Source organism: Boleophthalmus pectinirostris, unplaced genomic scaffold (assembly GCF_026225935.1).
Source record: "Boleophthalmus pectinirostris isolate CB_2022bp ecotype Guang Dong unplaced genomic scaffold, ASM2622593v1 HiC_scaffold_22, whole genome shotgun sequence".
Classification (NCBI taxonomy): Eukaryota; Metazoa; Chordata; class Actinopteri; order Gobiiformes; family Gobiidae; genus Boleophthalmus; species Boleophthalmus pectinirostris.
The window spans coordinates 9,210,612-9,228,074 of NW_026571190.1; the positions used below are offsets into that span (position 1 = coordinate 9,210,612).

The 17,463-nt window shown below is 38.7% G+C and overlaps 1 protein-coding gene across 1 annotated transcript in view; it reads right to left on the bottom strand.

The window, feature by feature from the left end:
• Positions 1 to 17,463, bottom strand: part of gatb (glutamyl-tRNA(Gln) amidotransferase, subunit B) — a 32,731-nt gene that overhangs the window by 5,825 nt on the left and 9,443 nt on the right. Inside the window, exons 4-10 of the mRNA XM_020932982.2 lie at positions 12,565 to 12,763; positions 11,677 to 11,799; positions 10,048 to 10,161; positions 7,933 to 8,017; positions 5,774 to 5,818; positions 3,345 to 3,537; positions 1,978 to 2,111 (exon numbers count right to left, since the gene is read on the bottom strand). Coding sequence (XP_020788641.2) covers positions 1,978 to 2,111; positions 3,345 to 3,537; positions 5,774 to 5,818; positions 7,933 to 8,017; positions 10,048 to 10,161; positions 11,677 to 11,799; positions 12,565 to 12,763 — 893 coding nt within the window. The remainder of the gene's footprint in view (positions 1 to 1,977; positions 2,112 to 3,344; positions 3,538 to 5,773; positions 5,819 to 7,932; positions 8,018 to 10,047; positions 10,162 to 11,676; positions 11,800 to 12,564; positions 12,764 to 17,463) is intronic.

The window sequence follows — 17,463 nt, forward strand, 5'->3', positions numbered from 1 at the left end:
ATCAAAACAATGTCATTAGCATTCTGGAGTGTTTTGGAGTGTTTACACAAAGCTGTGTACCGGGGAAAGGAGGAGTTCAGCGGGGAGCAATCAAAACAACACATCCCTCTGAAAAGGATCCATTTGACAGATTTTTCAAAACAGTCTTAGCAAAAACAATAGCTAAGATTGCATAAAACTGTGAAATAAGATTCATAATTTTAAAGGAGCACTACATAACCTTTCGGGGGGAGGGTCCACCACAAGCTTGTCTCCATAGAGATGTGGTTATAACTTTTCTTATGGGTTCATTTAGAGCAGCTGGTCACCAAAGCCTTATTTCCATTGGCGCGGTTCGTTGAGGTTTGGAAAGATGGACCAGAGGAGAGCTGCACCAGCTCCAAACCATTTTGAGGGCATCTCAACACAGACAGAGCCTGAAGCTTCCCCTAACAGTCCAGTTTCAGTATTCGCAAAGAATAAATTATAATTCATGATTAAGGATTTTAGACACACACAAACACACAAACATTTCAAAGTTAAATTCCTTTGAGGAAACAAAATCACGTTTAATTAGTGCAGCCGAATCAATCAAAGTTAAACCCCAAAGTCTGTTCCTGTAGTCAATTTATTATCTTCTTTAGAGTTTATGTCCAATTAATTATTTGTCCCTTGCTTGGTTAGGCTTGTTTGGCTGTGAAAATGAAGTGCAGTGTTTTACGACAAAAAGTAATGAGTGTGTTTTACCATAAGCTTGCTGTTTAAAGAGGGATGGGTTCAGAATGTGGCAGAGCTAAAAGCGCCTGATGTCACAATAAAACCTTAAATTATTGCCTTCCCAAGCTCAGACACAGCCAATTTAAAGCAGAGCGCACCGAAGTCTAATACAGCCTGGAAAAGAAATGGTTTATAGGTTGAAATACTCCAGTCTGTAGACCAATCAAATACAACTCTGCAATGCAATAATAAGTTGAAGAAAAGCAGGTGGCAGGAGAGCAGCATGGGGCATAGTATTTTCATATAATAAAGTCAATTTTTTCTCTATATTGTAAAAGCGGCTCTTACAACCAAATTGTACCAAACCACCATGTGCTGTCTGCATCCAATTATAAAGCACTTTATCGTTCAAGAACCAAATTAACAAAAAGTAATGCTGGTGTGCAATTAGCATGCTAGTTGTTGGTAGTACTAGCAGTGGTGTGGTGCAAAAACTCTGCTCTGGCCTCAGAAAGTTGTAAAACGTGCTTATCAACACATCACAGTGAATAATTAAAAAGCTAGGAATACATTAGGATGACGATGAGTTAGGACCTTTGCAAACAGAGCTTTGCAAAGGTCACTGCAAAATGAGCTACTTCTGTTTTTCATGTTCAAGACAGTAAAAATCTGGTACAGCGAGTTTAAGCTTAAAGGGCCTATATTACACTATTTTCTGATCAATGTTGTTTTGTTATAATGTTGTTTTCTCATCAAACATACCCTGGAGTTGTGTTTTGTTTCATTCACACATTTAACACACAAACCCTGCATATTTAGGCTGAGTTCTTCATACAGTAACTGCTCCACTGTGTTTTTAAACACCGTCACTACAATCATTTGGATTATTTCGGATCTGCAATTGCCATTCTCTACTGAAAACATGGTGAAAAAAAAGCTGTTAACTTAAAACTCCAGCTTCATGACATCATAGGGTGCAACAGAGCATTATGAGCTTTGAAGATGTAAACAGACTAATAATAAAGGGTTACTCAAATATGTGTGAAACAAAACACAACTCCAAGTATGACTTTGATGAGGTAACAACATTCTAACATGGATAAAGGCTCACAAGAGTCATTTTTGCGTACTACAGGTTACAGCAATATATCTAGCAGTCTAGATGTGTTAATTATTTGCATATAGTATTCAACTGTACTATAACACATAGATACAATTGAACATAGACTGGTGTGTGTATGATGTAGAGCAGTGAAATTGCAGAGTGGGCTCTGATCTCACCTCTGGCTCACACTTTGGTCCTTCTGCTTGAGCTGACCCAGCAGCTCCTTTGTCACCCAGCCAATCACCTTCCGTGCGTTCATTTTGGTCTGCCCCATCACAGCCTCAAAATACTCCACCAGACCGTCCTCATTCTGCACACAAACAGAATACAGCATTTCATGGTCTAATTAGGCTCATAGAAACACAGGGGAGACGGCGTACAGCGAGAGATGGCCAATAAGAGATGGCAAAGATGTTGATGTTTTAGAATAAAATGTGTAACTGTAATAATTCTTGATATAGTTACTCGAATATAGTTACTCGACATGTTTTATGCTACTTCAACTCGAACAAACTTGGGTAATACAACAGAGATACGAGCATTTATCATTTTAGTGAAGGCAGCTATGAACTCCAGGGTTCAGTACCAGTGAAATGTTTGGACACACCAAACTTGCTTTATTTGTTCTACTATCCACAATACATTTTAGATACATACAGAAGACAGCAAATATATGAAGCAAGATACATGGAGTATGTAGCAAATAGTATATCTTACTAAATATATTTGATGTCTTCATTATGTACACATTAGGGGTGTAAAATCACACAAAAATCATGGTTCGGTACATACCTTGGTTTTGAGGTCACGGTTTGGTTCATTTTTGGTACAGTTTGGGAACAGAATGCAAAACCATTTGCTTGTTGTTTATTTGTCTGTTTATTAAACCAACAATCTGTTTTAACATTGTACAAATGGGAAAATAAAATAAATGCAAAGTGCTGCTTGCTAATACTAAAGTTAAGTAAATATTCTCAAATAAGCAACAAATGTATGAAATATTATTTTAAAAAAAATTATAAATTCCTTATAAACAGTAAACAAAACTTTCCAAAAAGTAAAGCTCAGCACTAACAGTTCCATCATGAAGTATTACTCAATCTTCATATTTTTGGACAGAAAAAACAACTTGTCCATATTGTTTGCAGTAAGTGCAGATCTGCTAGTTGTACTGCTACGGTTTGGCATGAATACATGTACCATTACACCCCTAGTACGAATATAAAATGTAGAAAGTTGTAAAAATAAAGAAATCAGAATCAGAGGGTGTCCAAACTTTTGAAGGGTAGTGAAGATAGTCAAAATTCAGAGGCTGCACAAGTTCAATTATTATAGAGCAACGGAGCATTGTATCATTTGTAGTGGGTTGCACCTGAGCTTTCTATTAAAAAGACCAAAGCAAATGACTAAAATGGACGACTATTGGATCACAATTTGTTACAATTACAATTTGACTAATTTCACAGCCCTGATTAGAAGGAGGTTAGTCCTGAAATGATCCTAGCCCGCATGTAAAGTGAGAGTTGCGTCTGTTCAGACTCACCACTAATGTAAAACTGTGCTCTGGCAGGATGCTGTAGGTGTGCACCAGTCTGTCCCGGGTCACACTGGGCAGCTCGGGCAGCGCGTCTCTGATCTCCTGCACCACCACGGCTTGGCACAGGTCCAGACCAGCGGGCATCGAGGCTCGGTCCTCATAAACCATCAGAGGAGGAAGGTTAGGCTCTGGCATGAACCTGAAACCAGCAAAACAACAAGCTCAGTGGAGAGGGAGTCTGCAATGTCACTGAGTCACCTAATCACTGGTCTCAATCAGTCTTCACCTGTCCAAGTGTTGAGTGTGCAATCTTAAATCTTGCTCTCAAATTGCCTGTAATGGTCTAAATTATATGTACTTAAAAGGTAAGAAGTGTTGTTTAAAGCACTCCAACCTTTTTAAACCACTATTCCCAAAATAAGCATACCAACAAGCAACATATTTGACACAAGTTAATGAACACATATTATGCATTCTTGTGGCTTTAATTCTCTTTTAACATCTTCCTTTCTTCTCTTTTAACAACACCTTTGGATAAGTGTATGTAAAATGTTCTTTATAAACTTCATGTCAATCTCCAATGCATCAATTAAGCATGGGAGCTCCCTCTACTCTCAGCAACAGAAATAAATATTTAGAACACAAATGAAGTCCTTTTCCCCTTTGTTGTCAATGGTTTAAGGGCTTAAAAACTGCGTATGAGTTTTATCTTTGATGTAATTAAACTACCAATATGTAAAAGAGCATTGAACATTTTTTATGACTTTGGATTAATGGATTTATGAAGCAAGCGTGAATTAAACTAAACACTACTCAAGGTATGTTTGTGATACGTGAACACTATTTTAACATGGTTTAAATGTCCAAAAAGTCAATTTAGTATAATCTGTGTTCTTTAAAAAAAAGGACAGAATAATGTATAATCTTCAAATAATTTCGCAATACAACACAATGCCTTGTGAACCTCTATTTGAGAACAATGTAACTTAACTACATATTCAAATTTTCAAAGTAGAAAATGCTTTAGGAAATTTCATATTTTGTACCAATTACCGTATTTTTCAGACTTTAAGTCGCACTTTTTTCATGGTTTGGGTGGACCTGCGACTTATACTCCGGTATGACTTATATATTAAAATTTTCAGACAGACAGCCGCGAGAGGCCCTAGACTCGTGTGTCAGTATGTAGTACTACTTTTACTCCTGTACCACTGTCACTTCACACTCTACTGCGCATGCCTTCTGTAGAAATACCCGCTGTCTTGCTACAAACAGTAAAATATTCAGCTGAAAACGGTAATCGAGCAGCTTTGGGATACAGCTTTAGTAAACTAGGCAAGTGCGCCATGCAACTTTCCTGGAATTGGATGAATCGACAAAGCCTGAACTTGAATGACAATTGAAACCATCCTGTTTGGGAACTGGAACTGATGCTGAGTCTGACGACAGCGACGCAGAGAAGGAAGCGGCGCGCTGTTTACATCATGGATCTATGGTTTATCTCCAGAGATCATGCAGAAGTGACACTGAGGATGAAGAATTCAATGGATTTAGTGATTTGGAGTGAGACTGTGAGTTTAGTAAACTTATGTTATGTTGTTTCTGCTATAATTATCTGAAGAACTGTTAATATATTATGTTAACATATTAACGCCTATTCAGTCTGTTGTTCTCTGTTCTATTGTTATTACTGTAACTTGCCTTTCAAGATGAAATGTTGGTTCCTGGTCTCTGATTTTACAAAATACATTTCCCCAAAAAGTGTGACTTATACTCGGAGCAACTTACAGTCTGGAAAATACAGCAAGTTTGAATTAATCTAAACAAAAAACAACCCTATGAATATCAAAATATCAATGTACCATATCGTTTAATATGGTGATACATTATTGATATCGTGGGTTGCTATATCGATATATTGCCAAGAGTATTTTTTTGGTATATTTTACTAAATTATTTTGTTACAGCGCTACAGTTTTGTTGCTTGTTTAGGCGATGCATTTGACATTTTCACTGTTTTAATGATTAAAATGTGCATATTACATATGAACTTTGCACAAGAAGTGGTTCAACAAAGACTTTTAGTATCACAGTCATGATTTAGACATTATTTTTTACGGAACCATATTGAATCGATTTGAAATATATTGTATCGAATCGAAAGTGCACTGTATCGAGACATGTATCTTTGTCGTGGTCTGAGTATCTAGATATGTATCATATTGGCAACTTCTTAATGATACCCAGCCCTACCTATGAATAAAAATTACAGGACACTCACAGCACCAATTATATATAAAAAAATAAAAATGCGACTGAGGAGCGGCCCTGAGTGATATGTTTATTTGCCTTGGTTTATTTTTAACCCGGGGTTGTGTTTGAGGTCCCAGATCTTGCGCTGATATCAAAACCATGTGTCAATACAGAGAGCTCACCTGTAGTCCTGAAGGCCCTCCTTGTCTCTCATGGGGATGGTCTCCCTGAAGACAACAGCAGAATAATGATGAATATGTCAATGCAGGCACCTACATGATGTTAACTAGAAAATCGGAATTAGTTAGTTTTGGTTTGTGGAGCATTAAGGTTTACTTGTTCATCCCATCAACATATAACTTAACAAGCAATACCTATCTGCACACACAATTTTAGTTTGGACATTTGATAGAGCTGAAATTAAACAATTTAAATAAGCAAGACAGAAGTATTTCATATTTCATTTTTTTGACACTCACAAGTTACAACATATCAGAATGGGAAAAACTGGGAACTAAACCTGAAACTCAACCTGGGCCTAAACCAGGACTAAAACAGAAAAGATTCAAGTCTCCATCTGGGCTAAACTCAAACCCTGGGCCAAAACACTGTCTCGCCAAAATGTGTGGATAGCTTAAAAGTACACTATATAACTTGGAGATGTTATTGCTTTGCTTGGAATATTCAAGACTATGGCATTAAACATCTCCGTCTTGTATACATGCATTCTTACTGTGAACACTCTAATGGAAAACAATAACATTTCCATGGAGACAAGCAGGTGGCACAAATTCCACCAGAAATGTTTCACAGTGCTCCTTTAATTGGTCTCTGCCCTCTGTCAATCAATACTGAGGAACAGACTCAACATCCTTTTCTTTCTTTTGACAACAGAATGTGATTATCAATCTTAAATAATAGTACTTTCTTTTATATTACCATCATGATGTACAGTATATCTGTGTAATCCCTCAGTGGTCCAGGTAGATTCCATAGTGGTCAATGGGCGTATACTAGTCTATGTACTCTTATACTTGTTCTGATACAACTCGAAATCATTCTAAAGCCATTCAGCTGCTCAAATGAGTACTGTATATTTCGAACTATAAGTTGCACTTTTTTTCATGCTTTGGGTGGTCCTACGACTTATACTCTGGTGCGACATATATTAAAATGTCCACACTGACAGGTGTGAGAGGGCGCTCTAGGCTTGTGTGCCAATATCTGCTGCTCCTATTACTCCTGTACCACTGTCACTCCCGCTGCAGAAAGAGCCTCTGTCCTGTCTGTATCATGTCAGTCGATCGCACCATTACTTCTGTACCACTGAAAATTAAAAATTTAAACAAACTTATAAAGACGACTGAGAAGATTGAACACAAATGCCCCCAAAAAGAAAATCATATTTTGCAGATTAGAAGCTGCAAGTAGCAAAATGCAGCCGAAAACGGTAATCGAGCAGCAGAAAGGAAGAAATGAGGGAGAAAGTTGTGACAACCAGGAGGTGCGCCATGCAACTTTCCTGGAAGCCATTGGATGGATCAACAAAGCCTGGACTTCAGTGACAACTGAAACCATGCTGTCGGGATTCAGAAAGGCCAGAATAATTCTAACTGGAACTGATGCTGAGTCTGATGACAGCTACACAGAAGAGGAAGCAGCGCTCTGTTTACCTCTGGAGGTCGAGAAGTTACTCAGAAGTGACACAGAGGATGAAGAATTCAATGGATTTGGTGATCGAGAGTTTGGTCAACTTGTTCTGTTCTGTTGTTTATGCTATAGTTATCTGAAGAACTGTTCATATGTGACGTTAACAGCCTGTTGTTCTCTATTCTCTTGTTATTACTATAACTGACTTATAGTCTGGTGCGACTTATATATGATTTTTTTCTTCTTCATTACGCATTTTTTGACTGGTGCAACTTATACTCCAGAGCGACTTATAGTCCGAAAAATACAGTATCTAGTTTCGATACTTGTTTTAGAATCGATTAGTATCAGCTTCTTGATACTTTTGATAGCCCTACAACCTTGAGTAAGTTTAAGAGTTTCACTTTAATAGGAGCCAGTATTATAACCAAGTTCGTTTGTTGCCAGTTTCATCATTGGCCACATCAGTCACACAAATTAGCACATATTGTCTGCAGCTGAACACTTGCCGCTGTGGAATGGCTGAGGCTGACGTAGGCCTCGGCTGTGTGTGAGCGGCCCACACAACACCTGACAGTGGCCTCCAAATAGCTCTATCCATCATCATTACTTTAGTCCCTGCTCCTCGCGTCCCTCTGACTAATGAACCAGGCACTGATCCCACCCTGAGGAGGAGACCGCTGCGTCTTACCCAGCTTTGGAGTCGTATGCTCGGGTTTCATTCTGCACCGTGCCTCCCCTCTCCAGCACTTGGATCTGCCTCTGGATTTCATAGTCTGTTGGATATACAGGGATACAGATAAGACATAACGTCCAATGGAAAAATACAAGCACATCTCATCATGGTAGCAACGCCAAACATCTGCTCCCATTCACTGGCAATACGCACTTTGTGTTGTAACAGAGACGAATTATGTTTATTTTTATGCATGACTTTTAAATACCAACTCGTCTGCGCGGCGAATAAAACTATATTGACAAAAGTGAGGCCTTGTTACGCATCAAACTCGACAAAAAGAACATTAAAATTCAAGCTTTTTATGCTAAAGTCGTTATCTGCAGCCGGGGAGCATAAAATGTGAGCCTTTTGAGCAGCTGGAGAAGTCAATTCACAGCCACTCGTAGCAAACACGCAGCCCATTGTTTATCATTATATGGAAGTCTGGTTTTATGTGAGATGGTAATTATAGAGGTTTACAAACTTGAAGTGCGAGCTTAAAGACAGACTATAGTACTGCGTTGTCGATACAGCTCTTTTCTATATCTCGCATTCATTCTTATTTGATGTAACATAATATGCATGTGTGGATGGTGCTTAAAGGGCCCATATTACACTATTTTCTGATCTACGTTCTTTGTTGTTTCCTCATCAGAAACGTACCTGGATTTGTGATTTGTTTCATTTACACAAGTTTAACACAAAAATCCTACTTATTTAGGCTGTGTTCTTCTCTCAGGCAAAAAACAACAACTTTGTAGCACCTTGTTGATGTCATGTGGAGATACCAAAAATGCTCCAATGTGTTTTTAAAGTCCCTACACCTTGACTAGAATCATGTGGATAATTTCAGTCCTTCATGACATCACAAGGTGAAACAGAGCATTTTGAGCATTTTCATGCAGAGGTTTCGCAACATGCAATACTACATTTGTTGTATACAGGTTGGAGCGTGAATGTGGTTGCTTCTTCTGGCAGGACTTAAAACAAATTTAAAGAACACCTGGCAGAGCACAAATATGCCATTCATTCTCAGAATATAGACTATCCTATGGCAAAACACTACAAACTGGTCAGTCATAGTAGCCCAAATTCCTTAAAAGCTGTGGTGAGTGAGCATGTACCACAGAACCTTAAGGGAGGAGATCAACTTAAGCACCTTTTACAATGCGAGTCTTACTCGATCCATGAATTAAGAGCCACAACCTCTCCATGATTAAATGAGGAAATGGCACTCTCATGTTATCTGTAATATCTCAGTTGCCTGTTTTCATATCTGCAGTCTCTGCCATTGTTTATCTCATATTCACTTGTTTATAATTTTTTGTGCAAATATATGTCTGGCAGGATTTTCTGTATATGAGCATGCACCACTCTGTTCACAGACCATGGGTTACAGGAGATCTGTATCCAGACTGGTGCATGCTCATATTATGTGATGCACTTCTGTCCCTTATCATGTATGTATATACTTTTGTATGGGTAATTTGTCACATGGAAATGTTGTCATGTGACTTGTACATTTAAATATCATTTGTACACACCTGTGAATTTTACATGCCCTGATGAAGACACAAGTTGAAATGTGTTGGTGTATGACATGAAATAAAATAATAGCAAAGCATATCAGAGTGTCTCGGATCTCTTCTTCAATCGAGTAGAGCATTTTGAGCTTTGGATGTGTAGACAAACTTGTGTGAATGAAACAAACACAAAATCAGGTTTGTTTTTGATAAGGTGACAACATTATAACATGGCTTAAGGCTCATAGTTAACTTTTCTAAAAACATAAACTTCAAAACTATCTGCTACTAATAGTAAATGGATTAAATAGCCCATAGATGCCTTGCCCACAGACAGAACAACAGTACAACAGGGAGTGGGAATTGTGGCAATCGAACCACTGCCTTTTACGCAAATGCACTAATGCTCTTGAATGTCTGGAAATGTTGAAACAATGACATCATTTCAACCAAAGGAAATAGAGCTTGTAAAAACGTGTTCAACATCTAAATGATAAAAAATCTACTACTTTATATTTTTGCCAGCTGCCATCTTGTGCTTTCTAAATCTCTTTTTATCTCTTACCGATGGCTCGAGCCAGGTATCGTGCACTGTTGATGTTCTTCACCTCCGTCCTGACGCCAAAGGGTTCTCCAGGTCGGTGCACAGACACGTTGGCGTCCACTCTGAGCTGGCCCTCTGCGCACAAACACAAACACAAGCACAAGCACAGTCACCAGCAGGGACCAGAGCCCGGGAGAGAGAGACACACACACACACAGACAGAAAGACAGGGAGAGGGAGAGACACACACACACACACACACACACAGAGAGACAGGGAGAGGGAGAGAGAAAGAGGGAGGGAGAAAGGGGGGCATGGAGAGAGGGATGGAGACAGATCCAGAGAGGGAGAGAGAGAGATGGAGAGAGAGAGATGACGAGAGAGGGATGGAGAGATACACAGAAAGGGAGAGAGGAGAGAGATGGAGAGAATTACGGAGAGACACAGAGAGGGGGAGCGAGATGGAGAGAGGGATGGAGAGACACACAGAGAGGGAGAGAGAGATAGAGAGAGGGATGGAGAGGGACAGAGACATGGAGAGAGGGATGGAGAGACACACAGGGAGGAAGAGAGAGAGAGAAGAGATGGAGAGATTGATGGAGAGACACAAGCAGAAACACAGTCACCAGCAGGGACCAGAGCCTAGGAGACAGAGAGACACACACACAGAGAGACAGAAAGAGAGAGACAGAGAGAGAGTGAGAGAGAGCTGGAAAGAGAGATGAGAGAACCACAGAGAGGGAGAGAGAGAGAGAGAGAGAGAGAGAGAGAGAGAGAGAGAGAGAGAGAGAGAGAGAGAGAGAGAGAGATGGAGAGAGGGCTGGAGAGACACACAGAGTTGGAGAGAGATAGAGAGGGATAGAGAGAGAGGGACAGAGACATGGAGAGAGGGATGGAGAGGCATACAGAGAGGGAGAGAAAGAAGAGAGAGGCGGAGAGAGGGATAGAGAGATACACAAAGAGAGGGAGAGAGAGATACACAGAGAGAGAGAGAGAGAGAGAGAGAGAGACAGAGTTGGAGAGAGACACAGAGTGAGAGACAGACAGACACAAAGAGAGACATGGTTGCCAAATGTACAATAATGTATTTGTACAATAATTTTGACCTTCTACGATGTGCGATCAATAATTCCAAAAAGGGCCAAATGGACAATAATTTCAAAGCGGCAGATAAAAGCTTATATAATGATTGATTTCCTTTCTGCTGCCATTCGCCGCTCTCTTATGTGTAGTTTGACTCATCCCTCCGTATTAACAGTACACTTAATTTCTCCAGAAAAACTGATGTTTAAGACTGTTGCATGATATAGTGTTTAAATAACAGCGCTCTGACAGCTCTCACTGCATAGGTGGTCGTGGATGCTAAAAGGCAGGCTGATGGGGCTGTGTGGCTGTGTGTGCCGTGCTGCTCTGAGGTCTGAGCTGATCTGAATCTCACCTTATACATAAATAATGCTTCTAGAGGGGGTGGAACTCTTTGTGTGTTATTGTTAATATTTTGGAGGATAATTTGAGAGTGAGAAAGAGAGAGAGAGGGAGAGACAGAGACATACACACACAGATAGAGACAGAGAGGGAGAGAGAGATAGAGACAAACAGAAAGAGATAGAGAGTGATAGAGGGAGAGGGAGAGAGAGATATCCACAGTACCAGACATGTTCCCTTCACAGGTTCCCAAAGCCTGTAGGATGAGCTGCAGCTCTCGCACTGCAGCAGAGGCTTCCTCCCCACAGCTCATGTCCGGCTCCATCACCAGCTCCATTAGACCTACACCTGGGAACGTGACAACAAAACTAATGTATTTACAATTTTAAGACTTTTTAAAGACCTTTTTAAGACGTTTTTAAGACAACTTAAATGAAAATTAAGACCAACATCGCACCCATTATGCATGCAAAAAACATCAGATCCAATTCTAATAATGACCAACCAACTACAGTGCTATATCTAGAATCTAAGAGCCACTGTGGATTAAACGTACACTTCCCCATGATCCATCCAACGTCTTCCTCCACTCTACTGATCGTTTACTCATTGCCGCCAGTGCCAGAAACCAAAGTATTGTTTGTGCATACTCCAAATTAGACTTTCATTCACGTTACATGATTTCATGTTGTTTTTTTGCTCCCTCAATTTAACATTTTGCACTGCAGCCCGGTTGAGTATACAAAAAAATAGACTAATGAAATTTAAAACCTTTGTGAAAAAATAAGACTTGGACAACATAATTTAAGACTTTTTAAGGCCTTAATTTAGGAACATGAAATTTATGACCTTTTTAAGACTTTTAAGACCCTGCGGCTACCCTGGTACAATGGTAAATATGACTTTCGGGACTGTATAAAGTGCAAACCCAGTTGAATATTGTGTGCTGAAAAAAAAAATCAAGTTAAAGATCATAATTGCAGCTATTGCTTTGAGCCTCATTCTAGCTTAATATATAATAAGCAAAGGGAAAGTCCTTGCGCCTTCTATTGACAACCACATTGCTTTTTGATCACACACAAACAGAATAATGTCTTTTGGCCTCAAGGTTACCTGCTCTGTTGAGGTCTATGAGGGTCTGACTCCGCAGGTCGTCATGGAGACTCTTGCCACTGTCCTGCTCCAGCTGAATCTGTTTGATGCGTACACTTTTTCTGACCACCTGGTTCTTCTTCTTTCCTCCCATCAGGTTGTAATGTAACACCCCATCCACCGCAATGGGGCACCTCTGCTGTGTAATCTGATATCCAGCCTGCAACATGAAGAAAGTCACATTTTTATTAACTTCTAAAGTACTCAGTTGCGGAAAAGTAAAATATTTCCCAGAGTGCAATGGTGCAATCACAGAACAGATCAATAAAGCCTGTATTACAAATATTTAGCTCAGCGTGAAATTGGGAATTAAAACTAGTGTGTTTGATAATCTCTTGGAAATCCTCTAAGCCAACATTTAAGAAGGATTACACGCTGGATGACAGTGCAGAGTAAAAATAACATGGCACATAACATCCAAAAAATACTGAGATAAAGTCCCAGTTTTGGCAAATTATTTGTATAATCCAAGTTTAGGAGCACATATTACTTATTAATTTATGATTTAATGAGAAGTTATGAAAAATTAGTGTACTTCTGGACAATGTAATCTCACCACTAGATGGAGTCATGCTACTTTGTGTACCGTCTTAAAACAGTTTGGTACAGGTAACTCCAAGAAGCTTGCTTTTCCATCCATACATTTTGCTAAACTTGGGTTCAGTAAGCGCACATTTTAGAATGTTGTTTTCTAAAAGCCTTATGCACATGTTTAAGAGGAGTTAATTCTATAGGTTATTAACTGGCAACACATGACATTTAGATCACCATGCTATCTTTTACGGCTTTTTCCGTGCGTTTTACTGTTGAAACTATTGCACTAGATTTCTCAAGGTGTTGTGTACAGTTCTGTATCATGTTTTTGTATATTTATGGAGAATTGTCGTGTGGGAGCATGGGTGACGTAGGATTGAGGGCTAAGCATTGGACAGAACCTTACAGCTAACAATAAGGATGGTTTGAACTATCTTATAATATGGTAGAAAGCTTAAAAATAATGAGGTTGCTGGGGTAAAAGCCTGGAGGAAACCCACCCAGACACAGGGACGGGGATGCTAAGAATACAGACTAGTTCTATTTTTCATGTTTTAAGACAGTAAAATCAGGTACAGCGCCTTTTCGATAAATCAGGTAACCAGATTTGTTTGTGTTTTTATCTCGTCCAAACCAATTTATCAATTTGTTTTCTCTCAATTTTCTCTCCCTCTCTATATCACGCAAAATGGACTCTTGTGAGCTTTAAGCCGTGTTATAAAGCTGTTACCTCATCAAAAACATAGCTGAAGCTGTGTTTTGTTTCATTCACATTTTAGTAATCCTTTATTATAAGTCTGTCTACATCCCCAAAGCTCAAAATGCTCTGTTCTACCTTGTGATGTCATGTAGTGGTAAATTACAAGAAAACAACATTTTGCTTAGTAGAGACTGACAATTCCAGGTCTTAAATAATCCAAATAATTCTAGTGAAAGGTGTGTGGAGTTTAAAAACACAGTGGAGCGCTTCCTGTATTACCACATGACATCACAAGGTGGAATCGAGTGTTTTCCGTTCGAGAGAATATAGATTTGTGTTTTAAACGTGTGAATGAAAAAAACTAAACTCCAAGTATGTTTTTGATGAGGAAACAACGTAATAACACAGAACAGAAAATAGTCTCTTTTCTCTTTTGTACCTCATCACTACTGCAGCAGCAAAAGGTTTAACCTCTCAATTTCTATCTCTTCACCTCAAAATGTCTACCCTGGAAGAAGAAAAACATGACGTGTTCTGTTCTTTTTTGTTCCTTCATTGTCCATTCTTTAAAAAACTAGTCATTGCCCCTTACACTCTCTCTGTTGAAGTCTCTACTGGTCTAAGTGCACACCACTTGATTTGCCTTCTCACATCAACACCTCATTCTCACAGGAAGCACTGAGCAGTCACCAATGTAATTTATGCTCGACTGGGGCGTTTTTCAATGATTTCAAATTCTCATTTATGGGCCAGCATGAATCACATTATTATGATTAAATACTGCTTTATTACCTGTAGCCAGCAAGACATTAGAATAGCTATAATCACTTGAACAGTTGATGCCCTGAGCCTGTGGAGGTGAGTTATGTGGCCCCATTCAACACAATACATGCTGATTGTCCAGACCCCATAACACTGCAGAGGAATGGGTACTCAAAGTTGTTTTCACAAAAGCCTTTAGAATAAATATTTCACCCTTCAACTCAATGAATCTGCAGTATGAATTTCTATGGTTACTATGGCAACTGCATCAGTGGAGCTAAACATTAATCATACTTATGGGAGAGTTAAAAAGAGGTGTTTGGGGGATATACAAGAGGATGAAAAATATACTTTAGGGATTTTGGTTTTCAATTTGTCGTCCCCTCAGCAGAGATCATCTTGAAATCTGCAGGATTTTGTAAATGCAGTGGCAGCTTGCAGGGGGATCAGCTACTCCAGACATAATGTTCAATAGAAAAGTCAAATCTGTGCTGGCTAAAACATGTAAGCAGGCACAAATCCCTGCAGAGGGTACAATAGGGGAAAGTCCATTTTGCTGCATGCATATTGTTACATAAAACCTGATATGTTATATAAAAAGTCACAGTAGCCACAGTAGAAGCTAGCAGTAAAAAGTATCATGGAGATTTTAAGTGCAACACTTTCAATATTATATGACATGCACTAAACTGTGTGGTCCTCTGTAAGGGTGTGAAAAAATATTGAAATATCGAGATATTGCATTGTTGTACATTGTATTGTATTGTTTAATGTGATGATGCAGTATCGATATCGTGGGCTGCTGTATCGATATATTGCCAAGAGTATATATTTTTTTTTTATATTTTACTAAATTATTTTGGTACAGTCCAACAGTTTTGTTGCTTGTTCAGAGGATAGAAACTCATTTATGCAACACATCTGACATCTTCACTGTTTTGAGGATTAAAATGTTTGTGTTTCAGATTAACTTTGCACAAAAAGTGATTTAACAAAGACTTTTAGTATCACAGCCATAATTTTTTATTGAACTATATCAAATCGATTTGAAATATATCTTAATGAGTCATACTGAATCGAAAGCTGACTGTACCTAGATATGTATCGAAGTGTGGCCTATGTATCGAGGTATGTATCGTATCAGCAACCTCTGAATGATATCCAGCTCTAGTTCTCTGTGTCTTTTATTTATTTTTATGGCATTTTTATTTGATTTGACTAGTTTTATAGTTTTATACCTAACAAGGACTGTATCTTTTAATCTGTATTCTGCAGCACTTGAGAAACTTTGGTTTATGCAATGTGCTATACATGTATAAAGTGGATTGCATTTAATATATTATATTATATTATATTATATTATATTAAGCATAATGCACTATACTTGAACAACTTCATACTTATTAAAAGGCCAATTTTATCGGCTTCATACACACATGTTTAGCACAATAATCCTGCATATTTAGGATGATTTCTTCTCTCAAACAGAAAACACCTTGTGATGTCATTTAGTAATAAAGGAAGTAGTACTCTGTGTTTTTAAACTCCATGTGTGAATGAAACAATCTAACATGGCTTAAAGCTCAAGTTCACAAGAGCCATTTTTGTGTAATAAGGATCTTTAAAAAATAAATGGCATAGTGCTTTAGTTTATCTCTCTAAAATAAAAGGAAGATATAACTTTACTGTTCTCACATTGTTCTCACACCATTTCAGCCATTATAATCCTATTTGAACACAATTTAGACTTTTTAGTCTTTATATATGTTTGGTTTAGATCTGGTTATAAAGCCAGTTTTTTTTTTTTTTGACAAAGTCTAACCCCCTTAGCTAATTAAAAAAAGATTTCACTTTGCTGTTAGATGCTTTTTCCAACATTCTAACCACACACTCGCACTTTTTTGCTGCATCATTTCTATTCCTCGTCAAAGGGCCCTCTACTATTTTCCCCTCAAACCACCAAATGAGCGACCCACCCACATGCATGCAAATGAAGACTCCACCATCTCTCCGGCATAATAAATGATCAGCGCAGTGTCTGTAATGAACACGGGGGCTAGTTTGTGCTTAATCAGACTGCAATGGTCGTGTTAAGCTTTTCCCAATTACAGTGAGAGCAGCAAGGGCGCTAATGAGCTAGCCTTCTACTTCCTGTGACTTTTCCACCTCTGCATCGTCACCATATTTACTCATAACTCGCACGCACAAGCTCCATCTGTGCTGTGGGAAACCCTGAGTCACTGAAGTTAGAGTCAATTTAGTTACAAAAATAAGTGTAGTCTCTCATTGGATGTTAGTAATTGTTTTTGCAGGTAGACTAATAAGAGCTTCTGTTGGTGCATGTTATTAAATGTGTTTACATGGAGAGAGCTAGAATAGTTTCGGGTCATCGAACACGCTTAAGTGAGTCATGGGGGAAATCAACATTGCCAAGGAAATAGTGTGCATTAGAAATGCTTAAAATAAACACTGGAAATCCAAAACCATATATTATGATTTTTTTAGTTCTACTTCTACTACTACATCTGGAGAACATTTAAAATAATTTAAATTTGCCCCTCCAACTAGTTTCATGGAAGTTCTTTGTTTGTTTTTTTTTGGTTTTTTTTACTTTTAAACAATCTGTCCTTGTAAATAACCACTTGTCTGACTGCACTACTGCATCGACTGGTTTTCCACAGGGGTGCATGTTATCTCCTCTTTTATTCATTCTGTATACAGATGGATGTGAGAGCACTCAGGAGGGTAGTTTTCTGGTTACATTTTCAGACGATACTACCCTGCTGTCACTTCTTTGTGGACGTGAAACTGAGCATGGGAGAGCGCTCACCGACTTTATAACTTGATGTGAGAATAACTTTTGA